Source organism: Anguilla rostrata, chromosome 7, assembly GCF_018555375.3.
Source record: "Anguilla rostrata isolate EN2019 chromosome 7, ASM1855537v3, whole genome shotgun sequence".
In the NCBI taxonomy this organism is placed as follows: Eukaryota; Metazoa; Chordata; class Actinopteri; order Anguilliformes; family Anguillidae; genus Anguilla; species Anguilla rostrata.
The window spans coordinates 49811893-49835435 of record NC_057939.1 but is presented as its reverse complement, the minus strand read 5'-3'; the positions used below and the strand labels follow the sequence as shown (position 1 = coordinate 49835435).

General features: G+C 49.2%; 1 protein-coding gene across 4 annotated transcripts in view; it reads right to left on the bottom strand.

Moving 5' to 3' along the window:
• LOC135259941 (lysine-specific demethylase 4C-like) overlaps nt 1-23543 on the bottom strand; it is a 128263-nt gene that overhangs the window by 27132 nt on the left and 77588 nt on the right. For all 4 annotated transcript variants that reach the window (XM_064344906.1, XM_064344904.1, XM_064344902.1 and 1 more), the window contains exons 10-14: nt 20849-21030; nt 19625-19823; nt 16684-16760; nt 13883-13938; nt 11758-11866 (exon numbers count right to left, since the gene is read on the bottom strand). In XM_064344906.1, the coding sequence (XP_064200976.1) occupies nt 11758-11866; nt 13883-13938; nt 16684-16760; nt 19625-19823; nt 20849-21030 (623 nt within the window). The remainder of the gene's footprint in view (nt 1-11757; nt 11867-13882; nt 13939-16683; nt 16761-19624; nt 19824-20848; nt 21031-23543) is intronic.

Below are 23543 nucleotides of genomic sequence, written 5' to 3'. Positions count from 1 at the left end.
AAACCTGCGCCCGCCACGGCGAATCTGTAGCCAATCAGCAGCCTCTATAGCGCGGTCCTCTGGCTCGCAGGAGCGGACCGCGCGGGACGGGAGCGTGGAGCTCCTAAATCATTAGCGGACAAGATGAGATCACGAGCGACGCAACGGAACGGCGGCCTTGTGGGTCGGCTCGTGGAGGGAGGGGCTGTTTATTACCCCCCGTCAGGGGGAAAGGTGACGAGCTCCCTCTCCGTCACTCGCGTTCCCCGTTTATCGAAATGGAAAGTTAAAATTTTCACGCCGGAGACCTGTCACCACGGCGACGTCCAAGCCCTGACAGAACACCGCTCGTCGTTATGCAAATGAGGCTGCGGGCCCGCCGCCGTCAGCTCACGTCCGCGTCCGGAGCGACTGGGGGGAGGACGGAAGGAGAGGAAGACGGAGAGAGGAAGGGAGAAGAAGAGACGGCGGGTTAGCGCCATTGTCGAGGGTCTCCCTAACGTCTGCGTTCACGCCTGGCTGCGGTATGGGATGGGGGCGGGGTGGGGGGGGATGGGGGGCGGCGCGTGCGGAATACTGAGCGATGCGGTGGAAAGGCTCACAGAATGAGCGGGACCTCAGGCGAGCCTCGCACCCTAGGCCCGTCTGCTCGCGTCGTACGCGGGCCGCTGGAAACGGCTCACGCGGCGCCTCGTCCGGACGAAGCGCGGACGCTTTCACGTCCCGACACGCAGCTCGGCAACCAAACACGCACCGGAACCCTTCTGCTGCAAGGCGTGACTGCGACTCAATCACAGAGCACACGTCAGGTTCCCACGGTAACGCCCGCCATGACCCTCACCCCTGACCTATATCACACCATTGGCCGTGCGCCAATATCCTACACGCTCTATCTGCGTCCTGGAATCATCTAATCCCACGCTGGTTTTGGGCAGGCTGGCAGGGAGGATTATGGGTAAGTTCAGAGGTCATAATGCACTCCGCTCTGAGGAGAGGATGGTAGGAAAGAGATTTTTTTTTCGTTGCTGGCCTGCCGAACCCCGTCCCTCTGTTCCTCGATGCTAACCACGGACATCCCCCATCGCAGAGAAATACACGCTTTCCAAAAAAATCTACGTCAACAGTCAAATGGACTGCATATACTACACAAGGCAAGTGCAAATATATCAAAGAGTGAGGAGGAGTCGTGTTCCTCACAGGGAGAGGTTCTCAGACCACACCAGAGGGAGTACACTGGACAAGCAGTCTCAGTACAGTAAGAGGGGAAAAAACAAACAGCACTTTCCTCTTTTATAATTCAAGGGCTAAAACTTTACTTTCAATGCCATATATCCATGTCAGCTTTTCAAAGTATTAAAAACAACAACAAAAAACACCATGAACATCATATGAATTCATCAGTCTCAAATTGAAGTCTTTAATTATTAACGTGCAGTGAGTGCATGTTGTTTACTTTTCAATTTAAAAAGCTGTTTTTTTCCCTGTTGTGTCAGAAAATGTCACCAATAGGGAATATATATGGAGAAAATACTATGACTAAGTTAAAGAAATTTGACTATCCCGCATCTATGTGGCCACAACATCATTCTCAACAATTTCATTTCTGAATTAATATGTGATTGTATGACAGGAGACAAAAAAGGGTTAAGTAGATCTACAAAATAAAAGCTCTAAACTCAACATAACACAAATATTTAGTGTTAACCAAAAGAGTGCATTTTTATCCCTTGAGGACACTGTCAGTGTTGACTTAACGCAGAGCATTTTACCATGTGCCAATGACGTCACATGACAGACTTCATCAGAGATCAGGGGCAACCATAAACAAATACAGACCCTAGAAAATAGAAGAAAAAGACAAAATAATAACGGGAATATAATGTTAGCCTTTTGAAGTCAACTTAATAATACAAAAAGGATATTCAGGGTGAGGAAAAAAAGATGGTGTCCCTGTGTTCAGTTTGGAGAGAGCGCTCTGTCCCCCGGCTACGCGCACTGTGATCACCACAAGGCGCACACCCCCGCACCCCCGCTCAGAAGACGCTTCTGCCGAAATAAGGACTCATTGCATTCCCTGCCAGGCCTCGAACCCAAAGCCTGAGCCGCATATTATCATGATAAATACCGTCTGCCTCGGCCAAAAGGCCCATTGCTTTGCCAGGCCACGTAATGACCGAAAGCTGATAAGCGGCCAGAAGTGTCACACAAGATGTAAAACAGAAATGGGATTCAATTTATCTTCCGAACTGCCATTTCCGAAGGATAAGACGGCTTTCCGCGGCACGGTATAAATGAACCAAAAAATCCACGGCGACGGGATAACTGTATTCTCACAGCTCGGACGGAAATACGACCGTGTGTGTGAACTCCGCGCTTTTCATAAATGATGACGCCGGTACTGTTTGTGTTTTAATGTACTGTACGTTTACAATCTCCCGACTGAATTCGCTGGCCATGCGAAACCAATGTCAGAGGCACGCGGAAGATTAAGCACAACAATATTAATTTACATATCAATGCGCGCGAGTATTTATTGCATACTGTTCTCAATTCATTAACAGAAGTAATTAATTTTGGAAAATAGAAACGAGATAACAAGATCCCCCTTGATAGGAAGTGGGGGAGGGGTGGGGGGGGGGAGATTAAAGTTTCAATATTCCATAACGCGCTTCTACTGAAACTGCATTCTGAAATGATGTATTATGAGTTTGTGGTGGGGGGGGTGGTTCTGTTAAGCACACACAGGGTAGTGAGGTGCCCTGTGGTTGGGTACTGAATCCTGACAATGCAGAGCCAACTGCAGCCCCAATGCCCTGTGGGGTGCTTCATGTCTGCTACATATCTGCCCTTATTATTCCCCAGTGGGTCCAATTTGCACAAAAAGAGTGATTTTTAAAAAAATAAACAATGCGGAACATGGGAAAACTCTGATATCATGGTGGCTTTCAAATAATGCACTTAGGGTTAACGGAAGAAAGCGTTCGCACAATTGCATCAGTCCTGAAAGGTGATCAAACGTGACCGTTTCACAAATAAAGGAAGCACTCTAAAATGGAATCAGCCAGCTCATCACTAGGCCACTGATAGTGTTTTACCTTACCGACAGAAATTTAGCGGAATCCCTTGCAAACAGTATAAAAGTAGAGCCAATAATAGCACAGACGCTGTGCACAAGCAAAGTCACACATAAACTCATTCTTATGCCACTCACAGACAAGTACTCTTAAAACCTCACCTACATTCCTAAACACCTGAGCGCAGGGAGCTTTAACAGTGATCATCCATGCCTGTAAACGGCAGCACTTGTAAGAACAGCCTTACATCTGGATAATCAGAAACAGCTCCTTCCTTTGAAAGTCACGACACACCGGCCGGCTCTACAATAGCCTTGATCAACACAGTCAGGCTCGCGGGGGGAGATGGTAATACACGCTGCTCACACACAATGGACACAAATAAACCGGCGCGTTCGTATTTATAGCTCACGGACACACTTCTTTTTACGTGTCTGCTTGTGGCCTTGCTGTGTGGTGAACGTGCGCTGGAAACAAGGAGAGGCTGCGAGGCCTTTGAACAGGCACTGAAGAGCTCGACCTGCGACTCCCCAGTGACTGGAACCAGTCGTGAGATTCCTTCACAATGAGCCCCAGTAACCGACCCTGAGTTTCGCCAACTGCCGGTAAGTAATATAAGCAGGTAAAATTTCTAATGTGAAATTACACTTGATGAAAATGAAATATCCAGGGCCCTGGACTTACAGGAGGGATTCAAATAAAAGAAAAGAAGAGCTGGAAGAGGAAGGAATGGAGAAGAAAAAGAAGAGGGCGGGGCCTTGTGTCCACGGCTTTTCCACACCCCCCTTATTGTCCAGCCTATATATCTGCCAGCCCTGGTCCTCTGTAACCCTCCCCCCACCCACACGCACCAATGTGGGGGGAGGGGGGGGGGGTACAATCTATCCTCTTCAGTCTGTCGTCTCCCAAAACGCTCCCCAGCACCCACTTCACTGTCAGTGCTCCCACAGGAAGCCGGAGATCTGCGAGCGGACCCACTTACCCGCGCCGCAGCGAAGCCAGCGACCTGGCCGCCTGGCTTTAATTCCGTACTGAGAAACACAGCGCGGTCCTCCACCGACTCCACAGCAGCACAATCCCTTCTTCCCCCCTGAAATTACTTTGACCTTTTAAAAAAAAAAAAAAGGGCTGCTCTTGTGTAACGGTGTCGGTCCTGCCACACCGCCTGACCAACAGGTAGTAACACGTCGGCCATTCACGCCAACGGCAACCATAGAGGAACGTTAGCAGTCTGCTTGACTGTGTTCAGGAGGAATGTTATCAGTCTGTGTGACTGTGTTCAGGAGAAATGTTATCAGTCTGCTTGACTGTGTTCAGGAGAAATGTTATCAGTCTGCTTGACTGTGTTCAGGAGGAACGTTATCAGTCTGCTTGACTGTGTTGAGGAGGAATGTTATCAGTCTGTGTGACTGTGTTCAGGAGAAATGTTATCAGTCTGCTTGACTGTGTTGAGGAGGAATGTTATCAGTCTGTGTGACTATGTTCAGGAGAAACGTTATCAGTCTGTGTGACTGTGTTCAGGAGAAACGGTATCAGTCTGCTTGACTGTGTTCAGGAGATCAGATTGCTGTCATTAATGAACTGCAGTACTAGCACCCTGCCCAAATCCACCCCCCACCTAACCCACCCACCTACCCACCCACCCACCCACCAAAAAGAAAAAACATTCCCGTTGGACACCCGGAGGTGAGGGAAGACGTCTGCAGGTCTGCCAGCGCGGGATTGAGCACTCTTAAAGAGCCAGTGCTCTATGAAATGTGAAATTAATATCTGTGTCTTTGGGCCGGCGAGAGGAAGCAGAAAGCCCCGTAGCGCCGCGTGTCATTTATTTACGCAGAAGATTTATGTCTGAACCCTCGTCTCATAACCCACGCTTCACCGTGCGTCTCTGCAATTCAGATCAGCGCTCCGGAAAACAAACACAGGGCCTCGCTAACCTGTAGCGCTGCGGCTTCCCAGGCAAGCCGGGCGACAATGTTTGATCACCAGACACAGCGCCTTCTCGCCTATGATTAGGAAGACACATAAGTGGTAAAACAAATTCTTCCGCCGTTTGACAAAAGAAAGACAAATCTCCTGCTACAAACGCATTGCAAAACACGTATCCCAAAGACAAATAAAGCAAGTCTTCACCTCCTTATGATACAAGTCAATCTTTAATTTTTTTCTGCAACTAATTTACCAAGAAATGACAAACCATATCCACAGGCAATGAATAAGTGACTAAGCTAGCTATTATGCCATAAAGCTCACAGCTAACATAATGTCTGGCTAAGCTAGTATGCCATTAAACTATTAGCCAATACATCCAGATGTCAATCCCAGCATACAAACTGTAGTCCAGTTAGTTAAGTGATGTCGTTTCATCATTTCAGATGCCATGGTCTTTTTATTTGAAGCAACCATACCGTTGGTGGGGCTTTTCGTTATTTTGGTAACGTCTGGCGGTCCACCCTGCCTCAGAGACCGGAGGGGAGCGGTCGTTAGCTGTCCGCGGCGGCGCCCTGGCGTTTCAGAGAGGGTTTCGCGAGCGTGTGGCGGGCTGCATCTTCGCCCACAGGTCGTGTGTTAAGAGCGGTCTCCGCTAAATTATGAATGCACCCAGCTCCTGGGAGGACAATGTAGGCGCGGGCGCACATGTCACCCCCCCCCACCCCAGTGCCATCTTAGCCCCCCCAGGAACAAGGGGCCCTCGCTTCATTTTTTTAAATGAAATATTTATTATTGTACGGTGCATGTTAACTAATGTGTGAATTATTATTTTATTTTGTCTAACCATCAGAATCAGAACACATCAGGCTGTATACTTGGTCGTCTCAGTATGCATACAGCAAGCCAAGTCAGCCTGGAAAGAGTTACCTGCCTGTGGTAACCGACAATAAAACATTAGCCAGAATGGTTAGCACATTCGCAAAAAACAGAACAACGGAATGCGACAACTGACGGGTGCATCTGAGCTCCTAATCTTCTGTTGTAAAAAAAAAATGTCGTACTTGTGGCCCTCTATCAGAAAAATGGCCACCGCTCCATGTGGCACCTGTACCTCCATTTTAAATTTCCTTAGCACAATTTGAGCCACCCTGGTATAAGCGCAGTGAGCGATGAATCCATCGGCGGTGCTCGGGAAATTTCACGCAGAAATTACAAGGGCCACGGTTAGCGGACAGCGTATCTCAATGAAGGCGTGAGGTCGACACACCCGACACGACAACATTTTAAAATGTCTACGCATTTAACTCAAAGACGGCAAAGACAAAGGGAAAGAAAAAAAAAACAGGGAATTTCACAGTCTTTGCAAATGTTACACCGCATGAGGAAAGTGCAGCGACGAATCACATTAAGATCGCAATGCGATTGGTGGAACCGCCGTCCGCAGGGATATCAAAAGGCTGAGGGGGGGTGTGTGATTTTGTCTGTGTGTGTGTGTGTGTGTGTTTGAGATAAAAGTGAGTGTGACAGAGCATGTGTGTGTGTGTGTGGGGGGGGTGCGTTCGTGCGTGTCTAAGATAGGAGAGTGTGTGACCTGGCATGTGTGTGTGTTTGTGCATCCGAGATAAAAGAGAAGAGAGCGTGACTGAGCATGTGTGTGTGTGTGTCTGTCTGCGATAAAAGAGAAGAAAGATTGTGACTGAACATGTGTGTGTGTGTGTGTGTGCGTGTGTGTGTTCTGTACATGCGTGTGGGGGGGGGGGGGTGGATCTTAAAACGACTTCACTGTGAAATCTTCCGCCATCCCAATGCCAAAGTTATTTTTTTCTCCCTCCGCTCCCTTTTTGATTGAAATATTCAGCCGAGCCCCGAGCGGGTGAGATCCAATCGATTACTCCCATTCCCCCGCCGAGCCTTATCGGGTAAAGCCTCCCAGATGAAATCAGAACAGCTGTCATTCCGATTTTCCCTCTCCCCGCACAATGCTCCGATCGGCTTCACCACGGTCCCGGGCTCGAGCAGCCACGCCGCGCTGGAAAAGGCCTGGCGCTTTTAAAGAATTGATGTACCTTTCAGACCAACAAATTGGGCCTCAGAAGCTGGCTAATATTTCCCCTCCGGTATTTCTCTCTCTCTCTCTCTCTCTGTCTTCCCCTCTCTCGCTCTCTCTCTCTCTCTCTCCTCTCCCCTCTCTCTCTCTGTCTTCCCCTCTCTCGCTCTCTCTCTCTCTCTCTCTCTCTCTCTCCCTCTCTCTCTCTCTCTCTATCCCTCCCTCTCTCTCTCTCTCGCTCTCTCTCCCTCTCCCCTCCCCTGTTGGGAGTTGTTTTCACCCAATCCCTCTTCCATTCTCGCTTCTTTTCTCTTTTTTTTCTGTTTTTCTCAGCCTGTTCCTTATCTCTGCCGGAGACGGCGGAGCGGAACGTTCTGGAAGCAGCCGGCCCGGGGAATCAGGCTCACGACTTCGCACCCTCGCCCAGTTTCAGCGAGGGGGGGGCGGGGGGGGCTGGCGTATTCCATTCAAACAACAATGGCCCATTCGCACACACACAGAAAAAAGGCCTTGTGACTATGTGCTTCAGTTGTCAAATACAAATTGCTGGCCAGCGGGAGCCAATTGGCTTCGCCGCCATTCCAAAAACCTCATTTCCGGACTTCATTTGGTTTGAGGGAAAGGCGGGGGAGGGGTTGGAGGGAGAAGAAAAAAAGGCGACAAGGAAGACCTTTTCAATTTTAAGCTGACAATGCAGGAAAAAAAAATGTGGAGAAGATGTAACCAATACCCATGACCAATATCCATGCCACAAAGAAGAGCAAATGGTCCCTTAAATTGCATATCATTTCTCTGTCCAAAATGAGTGAAAGGAATTCAAGTCTTTTCCTGGCAGAACATTTGCTACTCCATATACTAAGACTAAACCCATTGTAAATTGAAAATGATTACTTGCTCTCTGTCCCTATGTCTTCTAAGGCTGAGGAAACATCAGCATTCCTTTGAAAAAGAAAAAGAGAGAAGGGTTCCAGTAGTAACGTTTCCCCTGACTTGTTTTATTTTATTGCACTTGCTGTGTAGGCACACGCGACAGCAGTTTAGCATAAAATGAGCCCCTGTCTCCAGTGAAGCCCGGCTTAGAGCTCTCCAGGAGTCACACACACGGCTCGTCTGAGCCAGAGGTCATCTGCCGCATCACTGTACGGCCAGATTCACACGCATACTGCATCACACAGCACAGAGAGACAATGAGAGAGGGACAGAGAGACAACGAGAGAGGGACAGAGAGAGAGCGGGGAGTGAGAGAGTGCTAGAGAGAGAAGGAGAGGGAGAGAGAGAGTGCTAAAGAGAAGGAGAGGGGGAGAGAGAGTGGGGACAGAGAGAGTGCTAGAGAGAGGTGAGAGGGAGAGAGAGTGCTAGACATAGAAGGAGAGGGAGAGGGAAAGAACGAGAGAGAGAGGGAGTGAGAGAGAGAGGGAGTATGAGAGAGGGAGTGAGAGAGAGAGAGAGAGAGGGAGTGAGAGAGAGAGAGAGAGACAGGGAGTGAGAAAGAGAGAGAGAGAGAGAGACAGGGAGTGAGAAAGAGAGAGAGAGAGAGAGAGAAAGAGAGAGAGAGCTCCGCGTGAAGGATAAGCAGTCATAGTTTTTTCCGAGGCAGATCACTGGGCCCGGGGGCAGGCTGGATTATTGCTCCAGAGGAACTGAGCGCTCCAGCAGAGGGGCGCTCTGTCACCCCCAGTGCAGCTGGCCGCGTTCCCTTCGTCATCCCCCCCTGTCCGCGGGACGTCCCCGGCAGCGCCTCGGTGCTCTCCAGCGTCCAGTGAACGCGCTCCATACGCGGGAGAGACGGATCCCAGTTCTACACCGGCCCCCCTGGGGAGAGACTTGTGAGGCCAAGAATGCCGTTTGAAAGCGCCTTTAAATACTGTTATAAAATAAATCAATCACTCCATCGCTCAGGACTCGGGATATCTGTAATCTGAAACTATCGACTCGGGAGTGGCCTAAACGAGGCGTCCAGCTCGCGACCGCACACGCACACGCACACGCACGGCCTCGTATTCCCAACATACAGCACGAGAAAGCGACACGCGGAAAAATGAATAAATCCATTTCAAAACGCGGGCCGTAAAAATGGCCATTCCTGTAAAAAAAAAACACCAGGGCCTCTCAGCAGAACGAGCGCTTTTTTCTGTACCGTGAGTTCTGTGCCCCCCCGTCCCCCTGTCCCCCCCCACCCCCACCACCACCCCCCGGTGCGAGTACGGAGGCCAGCCTGGAGCTCTTCCAGACTAATAGCTCACATCCCGCCCTGAATTCATTTGCCCTTCATTACGGCTCTTCCTGTCGATGGCACGCGTGGCGCTTTGACGGACGCGCGCTCCGACTCCTCCCCGCGCTGCTAATCGCGCCGGTACACGGCCGCCCCGACGGCCATAAATACGCGCGCCCGTTTTTCTCTTTCCCGCGGCTGTAACAAGTTCCCACAAGGCCGTGCTGCGCGGCGCCCGTCTCCGCCCCCCCCCCCACTCCACCTCGCCTTGGCGCCGTACTCGGGTGCCACCGCGAGCGCCGGAGAGGCAGGACCGCGCCCCCCCGGTCCAGACGCCGGGCGGGGTATCCGCATATTGATTGGGCGTGAGATCACGGCGGTTAGGAGTGTGAGCGCGCAGGCCTGCTACGGGATTAGGCCCCGCAGTCCTCTCCCCCCAGGTGCAGATCCGTCTCTCTGAGCGAACGCTGGCATCTCAGAGGCCGCGGGGCATTAGCATTCTCCGGCTACCCCTGCCGCTTCGCATCCCTGAACAGCGGGGAGCCCGGAGGCGATTCGGCCAGAACACGGCCGTCGCCAGAAAGCGCAGGGTGAGAGCCGTGAAGAGCAGAGTTCGCCTCGGCTGGGTTTGTGCAGCGACTGGCTAGGCCACGTCCAGAAACGCCTCATCGACTCCCCTCACGTGGAGGTGGAGCCTGAGGACAAAGCAGCTTCCGCCATTCCGGCTCTAATATCGAGGAGTGGTGTAACAGGAAAGGACATAGCAGCTTCGGCCATTTCGGCTCAAACGCCAAGGAGCGGCTCACGTGGAGGTGGAGCCTGAGGACAAAGCAGCTTCCGCCATTCTAACGCCGAGGAGAGGCTTGAAAGTGAAAGGACAAAGCCGAGCCCTGGGAGCCATTTCAGGGTCCGCTCCTCAAACTCAATACCGGGACGTAAAGGAAATAAGCTCAGCGCCGCTGGGCCGCTGGGCCGCCGCGGTCCGAGCCCTTGAAGCCGCGCGGAAGCTTCTGGAAAGCTCTCCTGTGACGCGGCGCGGGGTCGGATCCGGCCGGGGGCCGCTGGCATTGTTTTGAGGCTCTGGCGGAAAATTGCGGGGTGAGACGCTGAAAATAACACACTCAAAGGAAGAGGAAATAAGTGGATGATTTTTTTCATGACTCACGTATAATGCGTTTCCGACGGACCGAGAGTAAACCGAGAGTTATGACTGAAAATGACTGGCCAGACTATCCGAAACCACTCCGTACAATTATCAAGTGGAAAACGTGTGTGTGCCTGCTATGTGCGTGTGTATGTGTGTGTGTGTGTGCGAGTGTGTACATACATTACAGTTAACACAAATGAATTGTATTTGAGCTTAAATTGCAGTTTGAAACAAGCTCAGGAACATTAACTATCTGCAATAACAGCAGAAGGGGTTAAAGGCACAGCCTGTGGAAGCTGTCCAGTTTCACAGCTTAAACTTCGCCTGACCCCTGAGGCGTCATTAATGCACTTCCCTGTCAATTAGGCTTTTGCGCATGAATGTGAATTTCAAGACGGCTACATTATCTCGCGCGGTAGCGCATACGCTGCCTCACAATCCCCGTCTAGCTCAGGAGAACCACACACTTATCGCTTCAAATTTTATTCCCAGCGCTCAGAACAGCTTTGTGAGAGAAGAAAAGCTAAGTGCGATCAAGAGGCGCGAAGACCCGATGGCACTGCGCCCTTCTGGAAAATATCCACGCCATAACAGAAGCGACAGCCGCTATTTTCTCGAGCGCTTCGTCGATAGCCACATATGTCAAGTAAATACGTCCTCGGTTTTCGGGGGAAATATGCGCTTGGCGGGAATCGCAAAGAAAACGCTTCGCGTTAAAATTTCATGAAAAACTTCAGAGACGTTCGGCTAATCGTATCTGTTCTCTTTTCTGGCGGCTGCGCTCAATTCGAGCCTCCGTTTATTCTGCCCGTGAACGAGGGACGTCGCCGCACGCCAAGCTCTGACAGCTTCCCCTGCGCCCCGTCTTTCAGAAAGCCGTCCTCTTCGGCCGCCCGATTCTGTCACATTATTTGCGTGTTTGTTGTGGATAATGACGGGGCTTCAGCTGGGCATGCTCAAAACCGCTCGCTCATCATCTAAATTGGTCTTAGCCCGGACCGCGGCTTTAATTATAGCGCTGCTCCACGTACCCTGCAACTTGTTCATTTCACAGACTGTTAATTATCACTGTAATTATTTAATTAAATATTTAACTCTCTCCCTCTCTCTCTATGTCTCTCTCGCCCTGTCTCCCTCTTTTTCTCTCTTCCTCTCTCTCTGTTTCTTGCTCTCTCTTCCTCTCTCTCTCTCTCTGTCTCCCCCTCTCTCTCACTCACTCTCCCTCCCTCCGTCTCTCTCTCTCTCTCTCCCTCTCTCTCTCCCACTATGCCGACGGTAGTTTCAGTCCGGCGTCTGTAAGAGGACGAGGGGCGAGGGGCAGGGGGCGGGGGACGAGGGGCGGGGGGGCGGCGCAGTTTTGACTCACCAGTTTGTACCTCTGCAGCGGGATTCTGCTGATGTCGATAGGGCTCCGCTCCGATTGGCTGGCGAACCTCACCTCGGGGAGGGCCAGGGCGCACATGACGTGGGCCCATCTGCGGAACCATCGGAGCAGTTAGTAAGGAGCGCCCCTCCCGCCGCCGCCGCCGCCGCCGCCAGGAAGGGGCGTGGCTCGAAACCGCCTCCTACCGGCTGCCCCGCCCCGCGTTTGAGGTGAGAATGCAGAGTTGAAAGCATCACGCTTTAATTTCCACTCGAAGATCATTCCTTATTGTATTCCATACTGTTGTTCAACTAACAGACAGACATCCCAAAATGTGAGCATTCAAGTGAAGGACTGACACACCCGAATGAACAGAAGTGTACAGCTGCGTGTACCTGTAATATCTACATTCGGTGGGGGTTTGTTTATCCACTGCATTAATATCGGCCTCAATTCATATTTCGCCTGAACTTTGAATTTTAAGCAAACACACGTTTCACCTTTAGTTCACAAACACAGTTCGGTGAAGTTTTAGTGATGGTTGAATTGTTATCCAGACTGGCATCTGAATCAAATTTAAGGGCAGATCTTGACTGAACCCCAGCCATTCTGTTCTCTGTTGTGAGGAACTGGCCTCTGAGAGAAACAGGGCCAATCTCAAGGTCCTTGTTAGTCACACTTCTGTGCTCCCCACCTGAGTAGTGCCCACAGTCCACTGCTCACCACTGTCAATAATACCATCTCTGCTGTGCACTATGCAGCTGTGACACTCCAGATTAATGGTCAGGGAAACCGGCTTGGTAACTAAGAGGTTGCAGGTTCAAAACCGACCTTGGCCATTACTGTTCTATTCTTGAGAACAGTGCTTGAATTTCATTACTGGCTGTAGAATGGGATCGTATGTAAAATTCATGCCATGTAGTCTGACTGAGCTGATAATGCATTGATATTCTTCCAATTATTCATAATATGGAGTATTATAATGTTAGACAACTTTATCATAATGTGTGTGCACGTATCGTACATGTGCAAGGGTTGGGGCCACTTCTATTTCAATTCAGGAAATGAAATGAAATACATTATTCACTCCATGAATGGAAAAACAGCCAAAAGTTTCCATGTGGATTTTGTAAATGAATTAACTGAGTATTTGTTAATTTCCTGAAGGGACTGATGTGATTGGAACAACTCTGTACCCACAAACCTGATGCACACAAACTTTAGTTCAAATTAAACTTTTAACTTTAATTTAAACTCAATTGCATTGTTTATTGTTTTGGTCATTCGATTCAGTAGTCATCAAAATTAATTAAAGCAAAGCCAGTGCAATGAAAAAAGGAACATCCCATCTATTTGCAAGACAAAATAAAGGACCAGTGTTAATTGAATCCGGGCTGTTGTGCTGTGATGTCATAAAGGGGCAGCGGTGGAACCCTGATGACTTCCTGCGGAGACGCTCTTTGATCACGCCGCCTCACCACGACATTCCGGGCTCCAAGAGAACTATTTACCGCTAAAAGAACGGTGTGATGCTTCTTCAGAGGAGAGCTGTATCTCTGTGCCTTCAGACTCTGTGAAAACCACAGCCTGACTTCAAGCCTATCACAGACAGCAGCTGCCTGCAACTCAAGAGGGGCTCATTCACAGTTTCCTAGGAGTGCTTCAAAACCCTGCACACATCAAGCGAGATACTGAGGAGAGAACACCGCAGGACTCGTCCGCAGAACATTCTAGATCAGTGGTAACCAAGCCTGCTGCTGCAGATCAAGCATCCTATCAGATTTAAACATAATTTGGCACAAGTGACTATACTAATTAGCAGCTCAAGGAGATCTCTAGCTGTTGAATGTGGTGTGCTTTGTCAGGGTTGGAATGAGAACCTACAGGATGGTAGATCTCCAGGAACAGGGTTGGTTGCCACAGTTCTAGATGTTCTCCAGAGGGTGTTCATGCATACAATGTGCTGTATGATGGCACAATGGCAGTCGGAGGACCACAGAGTACAACTGGCGGATCAGAGAGACGACACACGAGAAGTTCAAAGCGAGCGGGAGCAGGCCTTCACCCAACAGGAGGTTTGGTGGGCGTCCCCATTCCTCTCCGTTGATTGGCGGGTGCGGCTGCTTACCTGTCGTCAGTGGTCCGCTTCAGAGCCCCGCCCCTCAGGTTGCACAGACAGCACTCCTGCACACAGAAACCAAAGGGAACAGGTCACGCCACCGCGCTCGCACCGCCATCAATTCCGCCGGAACGCTCCCGCCATTATTGGAGTGTCACCCGCTCCGCGTTTGTTTGGCGACAAATCACCCGCGGCTGTCACCGGGGCCCGTTGCCGGGGCCCGTCCGCGAATTACTCTCAGCGCAACGCGTGGCGTTAATGCCGAAAATCCCAAAAGGGGGGGTGGGGGGGTTGATCGGGAAGAGCCATTTACCTTACATTCATTAAAGCCACATCAATACAAACCTGTCTAAAAGTGGCCTCTCCCCAGCAAAGGCCATTTGTCCAGGAGCGGGGCCCCGTAGACTCAGACGCGCACGGGGCAGAGGAGACGGCTTCATACCGCTCAAACAGACAGCTAGTTCAAACCGCTCCACAGGGATTCTGGAAATCCCACAATGCATTGCCCCTAATCCTCCCGAACAGCGGCCCGGTCCGACGGAAAATTGCCCTCTCCGAGCTGAACGCGCGGCCATGGGGTCCCGGAGAGAGATCGCCCGATGGCTGGAAAAAAAAAAAGACAACCCGCCACAAACAGACACCGCTCGCTGTCCGCGGCAAAAATCTACTCCCGGGCGAGCCGGCGGAGAGCCGAGCGGGAGGCGGGGGCGACGAGAACAAGCGGCGCGGGTTAAGAAACCGACGGCGAGCGCGACGCTGAGCGAAGCGCCCGATAGGCTGCCGTGTGAAAGAAAAAAAGCGGGTAAACGGAGCGAGCTAACGCCGCCGCCGCGCTTCAGAATCACACACAGTGGTAAAAAAAAAAAAACGTCCCCCCCACCCCCCCGGCTCGTAAAATGGCAGCACGCGTGGAACGTCTCCACCGCAAAGGCCACACAGACACTAAAAACCGCACAGCGGGCGAAGAACGCAGGCCGGCAATTTTTTTTTTTTTCACTCCCTCCCTTTTTTCGTTTTCGCGAAGAACAATACGCTCGGAAATGTTTCTAAAGACCGTTGGCTTCGGCGCCGGAGACGGGAGAGCGAGCTATGGCTCCCGCGCTCGCGCTGAAACGCCGCGGCGCTCTCTCCCATTGTAGGCGTTGCCACGCTACCGACCCGAGCCTTTTCAAACATCCCCGCTGCCCTTTGGAAAATCATAATGGAGGGAAAATTAAAAGCTACAAGGACGCGAAGAAAGAAGCAATAAGCGCAGAGAGAAGTCGATGACGTGGTTAAAAACGGACATTAAAATGCCTGCTGTTAGTTTATATTGTACAAAGTGCGCACACTTTACAGAAGTACGCGATTCTTTTGTTGCACAGTAGACACCTTATTAAAAATAAAATATTTTTAACACCATTTTACCACCTTACGTGAATGCGTTGACATCTTTATTACACCATATTATAGCCATTCTTATATCTCTAAAATGAATGACACTTTACAATTAAAGAAATGCTGAGATTTAAGTACCCCGTGTCACATTGTTATTCACAGAAGCTATGATATGATTTTTCTTAATGATATGCTACGTTCTACGTATTTTTTGCCATTCTTTGCAGGGAGCGCTGTCTCTATTCTGTCAAAATACAAAGGATTTAAAACAAGACAAGACCTTGCCTGAGGCACCAGTCAAAGCCAATTAAAAAATACAATCAAACAAAGCAATAAAATAATAGCGCCGCATTTTGATGTAAAATATTTTGCTAATAAAAAAAGGCTGATGCATATTAATGCATGCCCCCTGCCCCTATGAAGAATCCGTGATATGATCTCCCCATCTTATGAATAATGGCTCACTTCATTTGAATATGAAAAAAAAAAAAATGCAATTTACCATTTTACTGAAAATTATTATTTTTTTCTAATTGTTAATAACTGCCTGGAGGTACTTTTCTTGTTGTATCTCTAATTTACGTACATGAATAAAATTACTTATTCCCCCTCTGGGAAGCCAGGTGCGTAACCATCTTTAGTTCCTCTGAATTTTTATATTAAATAATAAATTCAACAGGAAATTAACTACTTGAGGACAAAAGAGGATAGAACATTTCAAGCCTGTGGATCTGAAATTGTGCTGGGCAGAAGTCTTTTCTTAATAAAGAGTTTCCTTATGATACTCCTAAACTACGATTAAGCTTCCTTAACCGTAACAAAGAAAGAGAGGGAAAACCAGCTACAACCAATCAGAGCGCTTCAGGCTTGCAGTCTTAATAGGCATCAGAGGCTCTTCTGACCAATGGGAGGCCAGCGCACATGCTGCACATGAAGTCTCACCTGTACTCAGGTAACGCTTTACCCATCACTGTCCAGGCTGTTATGAGCTTATTTACTCCTCCCATTTTCAGCCAGCTGGGTCGCTGCTCACCAATTTATCCCCCAATTGTCCAATAACCCTTGTAGTCTGTCCCCGCCCCTTCATTGTGATGTCATCGGTTCAGACTCTCACCAGCCTGCCGTTCTGCAGTTGAGCTGTGCAGTCACTGCGTCTGCGCAGACCTCCTGCGCAGCTGGACCGCTGCAGGTACCCCACTGATCAGAAGGGCCGCAGCAGAAGGGCCTGGGTTTAAGGTACCATAATGAAGACAGCGAATCATGAGACTGACAGAGTTGAGGGTACCACTGGCAGTTGTGTGATGAAGAGTAGCTAGGTCTTCCTCCCTGAGTGACCACAGCAAATCAGGCACCCCGGGTAAAGAACAGGCGTGTTAAGTACAGACGTTAAGCGCGAACCCCAACACACAAAGACAAAGGAAGGGCGGACTTACAGCAGTGAGCTCTCCACTCAGGCAGCGATCACATGACCAGTCGTCATGGATATCCTGTGCAGAGACACCATAGCAACCTATGGATGTTTATAAAAATAAAAATAAAGAAAACAATTAGAACATGTAGTGGCTGTTTCTTTTTTTATTTTAACAGATTTAATATTTCATTTCCCTGTAGTTTATTTATCTGGTGATTTATGTTTTCTAGTGATCTTATTACAGTGAAAGTACAGTTTGATTCGCAGAAAATGTGACTGTTACATCCAAATTGCTTTATCATAACCTTTAAATTTATACTTAATGTTCTGGTCAGGTAACAATGAAAAAGACTGTCACACTCTGGAGTCAAAGACAATTTTCTTATTTGCACTTCACAAGAGCATATCATTATTATTATTACTGAGTATTTTTCTTTTTTTCTTTCATTTTAATTCAAAACAATTGCAGAACCCCTCAAAGATTATTACACAATGATGTATTATAATGATTAAAATGAGTAAATAAATTCAGTAAAGCCAGCTCATATGGTGCTCATCTTAGAGTTTTGTCTGCATGAATGAAATTAATTTTAATTATTATTTTGACTCAAAAGCCCAATAAAACCTTACTGCGATACATCTCATCTGTTTCCTGGGCTACAAGTTGTCAATCATCGTTTACCACATTATCGGTAGTTCATGACAATCCGACGTTTCGTGAAAGCCATGTTCATCACAAGTCCTTTATTAAACTCTAACAATATACTTCATTTCGGTTACTGCTAATGAAAAGTCGACACACCACAATAATGGATTCCACAGTTAATAAAACGCTATGCAGCCAGTTATGCGATGCTAATGGCTCATGCTAAATTTATCATGCGCAGCATATTGTGGAAAACCCTGAACTACAGTTGTACTTTTTGTTCCAACGAAGCATGTATGAAGTAATGTTAAATATAAAGGAAAAGGGAAAGGAAAAACACTCTCTCCACAGAAACAGGAATTAGGCAAGATGACTTCCAGACAGCATCATGGGTAAAAGAAAATGACACATTACGATACACAAACATTAATCGGAACAATACGGACCAGAAATGGTATGCATTCAAGTGGTTGAAATTTTGGAGCAGTGTGTGTTTTTGGAAATCTGTTAGTGATGGAGGAGCGAGAATATTTTTCTAAGTGTACATTTTGGATATTGGACTTTAATGAACCTGAAACGATGGCATTGGACCGTTTCACAATGAATTCATATTTCGGCGAACACTATTTAAGGTCAGAAGCGATGCGTGGAGTGTAAAAAAAAAAAATACTTGACATATATTTAACATATACATAATTGGCACCATATGTCAAACTTGTGGGCCTTGAGATCAGCGAATGCCTTACTGTCACCACACACAGCTCTGTTCAAGAAGCAAGAAAAAAGAAAGAAAAATGACCTTCAATTCATTTACCATCATTCCTTATACGAGATACCTAACAGTTCCTCACGTGTCTCCTTACAACCACAAACCACAAACAAAAAAATACAGGCTTCACTTCAAATATAGAACATTAAACAACCACGCGGTAAAAGTACGTCCAACACCTCCAGCTTCATTTTATCAAAAAGAAACGAAATCTAGAAAGTAATCCTTGTAAATGGAAGAAATTTGGGAGAAAACTTACTGTACCTCAAAAACCCCTTACCCTCCGCGCTCCACAGTGTATTTTGACAGATACCCCTGTCAGAACACAGGCCTACCGTGTCATTTTTGGCCACCGAATCGTTCAGCCCTTCACAATTTGGCAGCACGCCCCCCCCCACCCGTCCGCCCCGCCCCATAGGTTAGCCGCGGTCATGCACGGACCGCGACCCGCCACCGAAACCCAAGACCGCGCCGACTGGGAGGTCGGGGGCCGCAGACCGAGTCACAGTGAGGGGGGGGGGGGGCACCGCCTGATTTCTCTCTTCACCCAGGTCACCCAATATGGTGATTCATCTCCATAAGCCATCGGGCAAAACACATTTTTCCTCCCCCCGTTCTCCCCTCATAATTCCCCCAAGACAAATGGATTTCATTTCTGCACTGGCAACCGGAGGAAACCCACAGCCCGTAGGACCGAGCGCAGGGGAAGGGTGTCTCCCAGGAGTCTGCCAAATTTAAAACCCTTCCCTTTAGTAAACATTCCTGCTGTTAATTACGACAGAGACCGTACGAGGCCACCGTGCACTATCGCTTACAGTTCTAATAACAGAGTCTTATGCGACAGAATGTCTGATCTGTAAGGGAGCTCGCCGGTTGGCGGTTTTCCGCGAAGCCGTTTCGGATCCCGTTCGACCCGCTCTCTCTCTCCGGGAGACCCTGGGAAAGCGCTAGCAGTGTAGCGCTGGCACGCTAACAGAACAAGCGTGCAGTTCGTGTAGGAGATTCACCCAGAGGGGAGGCGGTTTTAGGGGCGGGGGGGGGACCGTGAAATCGCTAAACGATTTCGGGACCGGAGCGGAGCCTCGTTGGCTGAACCACGCGCGGTTTCGCCTCCGTTTCGCCAGGACCGCCCTCCGAGCCCTCCGCTCCGCCCCGCAATACAGCGCCCCTGCTTGCGCCGCTCCGCTTCTGATGCGGCGCGGAGGAAAACAAACAAGCCGTTCCTCGTGTAAACGCGCTGACATCGCCCGACCGCATTCTTCCTCACTGAACGTTTTTTGCGTCTTATTGTTTAGAAAAGGGGGGAGGACAGAAAGAAAAAAAAAATGTAAATAATTCTGTGACTGGAATATCGGGATGATTCCCATATCCGAGTTCCATTTCTTCTCGTTTGCTGGGTGCATTGACCATTGCGGGCTGAAGTGAACGAGACAGTCGTTTCTCTCATTTTAAAGAATCGGCTCCCTCCATTTTAGGAGCCCGATTGCTCCTCTCCTGGCTCGAGCCTGCTGGGGGGGGCTGGGGGGTGGGGGGGCAAGCGGTACTTACTGGCGTGCACCTGTACGGAGCAGGTCCTGCAGGACACCAGGGGGCTGGACCCGTCCTCCTCCAGCACCGCGGTGGGGGGGCAGGTGTCGCTGTTGCCCTCCCTGTAGGAGAAGCAGATCTCCGGGATGAGGGGTTTGGACCTGTGCCTGCTGAGGGCGTCCAGATCCACGGGCCGGCTGTCCTCGGGTCTGTCCTCAGGCTGGGGGGGGAGAGAGGGAGGGGGGGCATTTAAGGGATACGCCTCTCAGGTCATAAATAAATAACCTCAGCTGGACCTGCTGGTACTGCGACCACCATTCCACTGCACAAACCGTGGGCAATCACCAACCCTAGATAGATGAAATACACTACAATATATTCTAAAACGAAAAATACAATGATAAATATCTTTATAATGCTGGGCTTTACTGTGAGGCTGACTTTGGAGGTCTTATCTGAGGTCACAGGACATATTTAGGAGTGACAGCCTGTGGCCATTATGGGGAAACTATTAAAAGTGCCAAATCTTGTATGGCCATAGTGTAAGCCCCACCAATCAATAACTTACACATAATGCATTACTGTGAGTCACGTGTGTGTGCGCATATATATACAGCAATAACTTAAAGCTGCAATAACTTCTACGTTTGCCCATAAATTGTGAAATGTTGCAGCATCTTGTCTGATCTTAATATTTCATTTCAATAAAGATCTACATATGCAAATTTATAAGTGTGTCTGCAACACAAGGCAAAAGCAGCACAGAGCTGTTCAGCCGTTCTCACTCTACTCTTCCTAAAACATTCGCATTGTTCTTTTTCTCCAGTGTGCCAGTGCCTGGGGACTGGGTTGCCAGGAGTGATTTCCTTCCAACCTCCCCCCCCTCCCCCTGGCAACACATTTCCAGCCGGTGGCAGAAGCATCCACCGCACGTTCTCCTCCAGGCTAATTTAGGATGGCCCCGTGCCTTCCGCTCAGCCTTTCTCAGATTGATCCACCCCGGAGACGGCGGCGGTGGGAGGGGGGCCGTGGGGGGCGGGGCCTGTGGGGGGGGGGGGGGGGGGGGGCACATAGGGCGGGGCCACGGGGGGCGGGGCCAGGTAATACAGCATGACGAGGGTGCAGATGGCCCCGTGCCTTCCGCCCGCCCTGCCCAGATGTATCTGCGTATCTGGCGGTGGGACGGGGGCCACGGGGACCACAGGGGCCGCGGGGGCGGCGGGGGCGGCAGGGGGCGGGGCCTACCAGGTAATAGGGCATGACCAGGGTGCAGATGGCGCAGTGCGGCGGGCTCCTGGCCGCGGCGGCGTTGTACTCCCGCTCCGCCGGGAGGCTGGGCTTGCGGCCGTGCCAGAGGTGCAGCAGCGGCTTGGCCCAGGGCTCCGCCTCCTGGACCTCCTCCTCCGTCAGAGAAGCCTCCGGAAGCTCTGCGGTGGGAGAGGGCCGGGTGTTAAGAGCCGGTCCCGGGGAGAGCCGCTCAAGGGAGAAGGGACTTTGGACACGGCACTGGCGCTATTCACCACCGCTCCCGTCCACACAGGAAGAAACGAAACGCTCCGTTTTCATCCTGCATCCTTAAAAAAGCAGACCGAGTAGATTGTCGTTTTTTTTTCTGGAACTCACTACTGAAAAATTAAGAACCAAATACATGAAGAAGTATGTATCCTTAAGGGAAATGGAATATAATTAACAAATTATGAAAATATACTGACATAAAATATATTATTGGGTAAACAAGTTTTTCATTTTTTTATTCATCATTTTTTATATAATATCTATTTATGCAGCTGGACAATATCAGAAGCAGTTCATGTTGTGTACCTTTCTCAAGGGTACAATGACAGTGTCCTATATGAGAATCAACCTTTAGGTTATCAGCCAAGTTTCTCATCCATTATGCTACATAATCATCAACATTTACCGTTAGATTTTCCAAAAAGTCCACGTATTTACAATATATTGCATAAGCATGTTCCATTTCCACAAGGGTTGTTCTGAATGGATATATGCCTGATAGTTTGATACTGGAAATCTGGCCTCAATAAAAGTTCAGCATAATGTCCAGCAGGAATCAGTTCTGTTGCATTATGGGATTAAAGACTGATATGGCTTCATTAGCTTGGACTGTCTCAGTAGATGAATGAAGGATGTAGTAACCACCACACACACTGCTGTGGGTAAAGAGGGAATGCTGGGTAATTTCCCAGCAGGCACCTGCCGTTATTAAAAACACCAGCACTGATTTTTTGAAGGACCAGACCTCCGATTGGAGTGGAGTAGACTTCCCAGGTGGCACAAAATTTCAATAAAAGCTTCTCTCCCTCAAGGCACGAGGCACAAAAAATTCCCTGGATGGGAAAGAATAGACACAATGTGGAGCTTGAGAGTGCATCCAGCTCTGTCAAGAGGAAAGAAAAAGAAAATGGCTGCTCCATTAAGACACATTCTACTAATCCAGTTAGACAGGAAGTCTCTACAGTAAATTTAAATAAACAAAAAATAACAGAAATAATTGCTGAAACAGCACCATGTGCGGAGAAAAAAAGCACCAGCCCCCACCTATAGATATGAGGCCGGAGAAACAGCCGGGGAGCGAATGTGTTTGCGTTCGACAGCAACGTCCAGTCTGGGTCATACAGGTCCGATGAGAGCCCATTATATTTCACTGTTTTACTATTTTACCGTTGTTCCTGTCGCTACAGCAGGGAAACACAATCAGGTAGCCTCAACCCCACAGAATGAGTTCTGCATGAGAGAGAGAGAGAGTAGCTGGAAAGCGAGAGACTACATGGAGGAAATGACACAGACCAGCTTCACCACCTGATGGGTTGGGGGGCGGGGTTAGGGTGGAGACAGCCAGAGGTTGGCCGTGACTGGACGCTGCGATTTGGGAGAGCGCAGATGGAGCCGGACCCCGTCTTCCAGGCTCCAGCTGGCCCCGCAGGCTGCAGCACAGTTTCCGTGGAGACCACAGAAAGCCAATCACACGGAACCCTCCCAGAACAATGGAATGTGGGACCCTTGGCAAGCGATTGGCTTTCGTCTAATGGGAACCACTTGCGAACCGGTTGAATGAATGAAATTAATGAAAAGACTCCTTTTTTTCTTTCTTTTTTGTGTTTCCCCACTCGCAGGCTAAAACAAAAATTTAGTTTACGCATTTGAACATTCTTTAGAAAGAAAGGAAAGAAAAACCTGAGAACAGAAGGTGATCTGGTAATTCTGACACGCAGTTGCTTTTCGCTCGATTTTCCCCATGATTAAATCGCAGCAAGACGAATGTCATGTGTAAGTTCTCTGGACGGCACCGTATTATTTCATTTCTTTGATTAATTTCAGTAATTACGAAATTACACCTCTATCACTTTTTGCTGTCTGCGCGAAGGAAAAATATTCATTCGGAAATATTCCCCAATGCAAAATTAGAGAAAGGAAAAAAAAAAAAACCAGTCCACCGTGTGAAACATAATTATGACACTAAGTGATCTGTGTTCAACGGCCATTCAAATTAGAGTTATCATTTTCTCACCACGCCATGCAGACAAGTCTGATCCAACCACAGCAAGAGTCTCTGTGTGACTGATGCTGGGCGGGGTGCAGGGTGGGGGCTGGGGGCTGGGGGTGAGGGGGGGGCGAGCGGAGTTTATGCCTGTTATTCACTCAGTGAACAGAAAGCTAAGGGCTCACTGTCTAGGAAGGTTCAACCAAATGAACCGAACTTCCTCACGCTAACGCATAAGAGCAGAGGTCTCTCTGAACACAAAGGATATTCTCATCACACCCGCACGCTTCCAATGAAGAATGCCCGCGGCCTACTGAACCCCAAACCGAACAATCATCTTACACCTGTAACACGTATAATTCAGCTGTGCACAGAGAGAGGCTTCTACAGTCTTATCCTGCATTAAGCCCCAACATACAAGCCTCTACCGCACAGGCA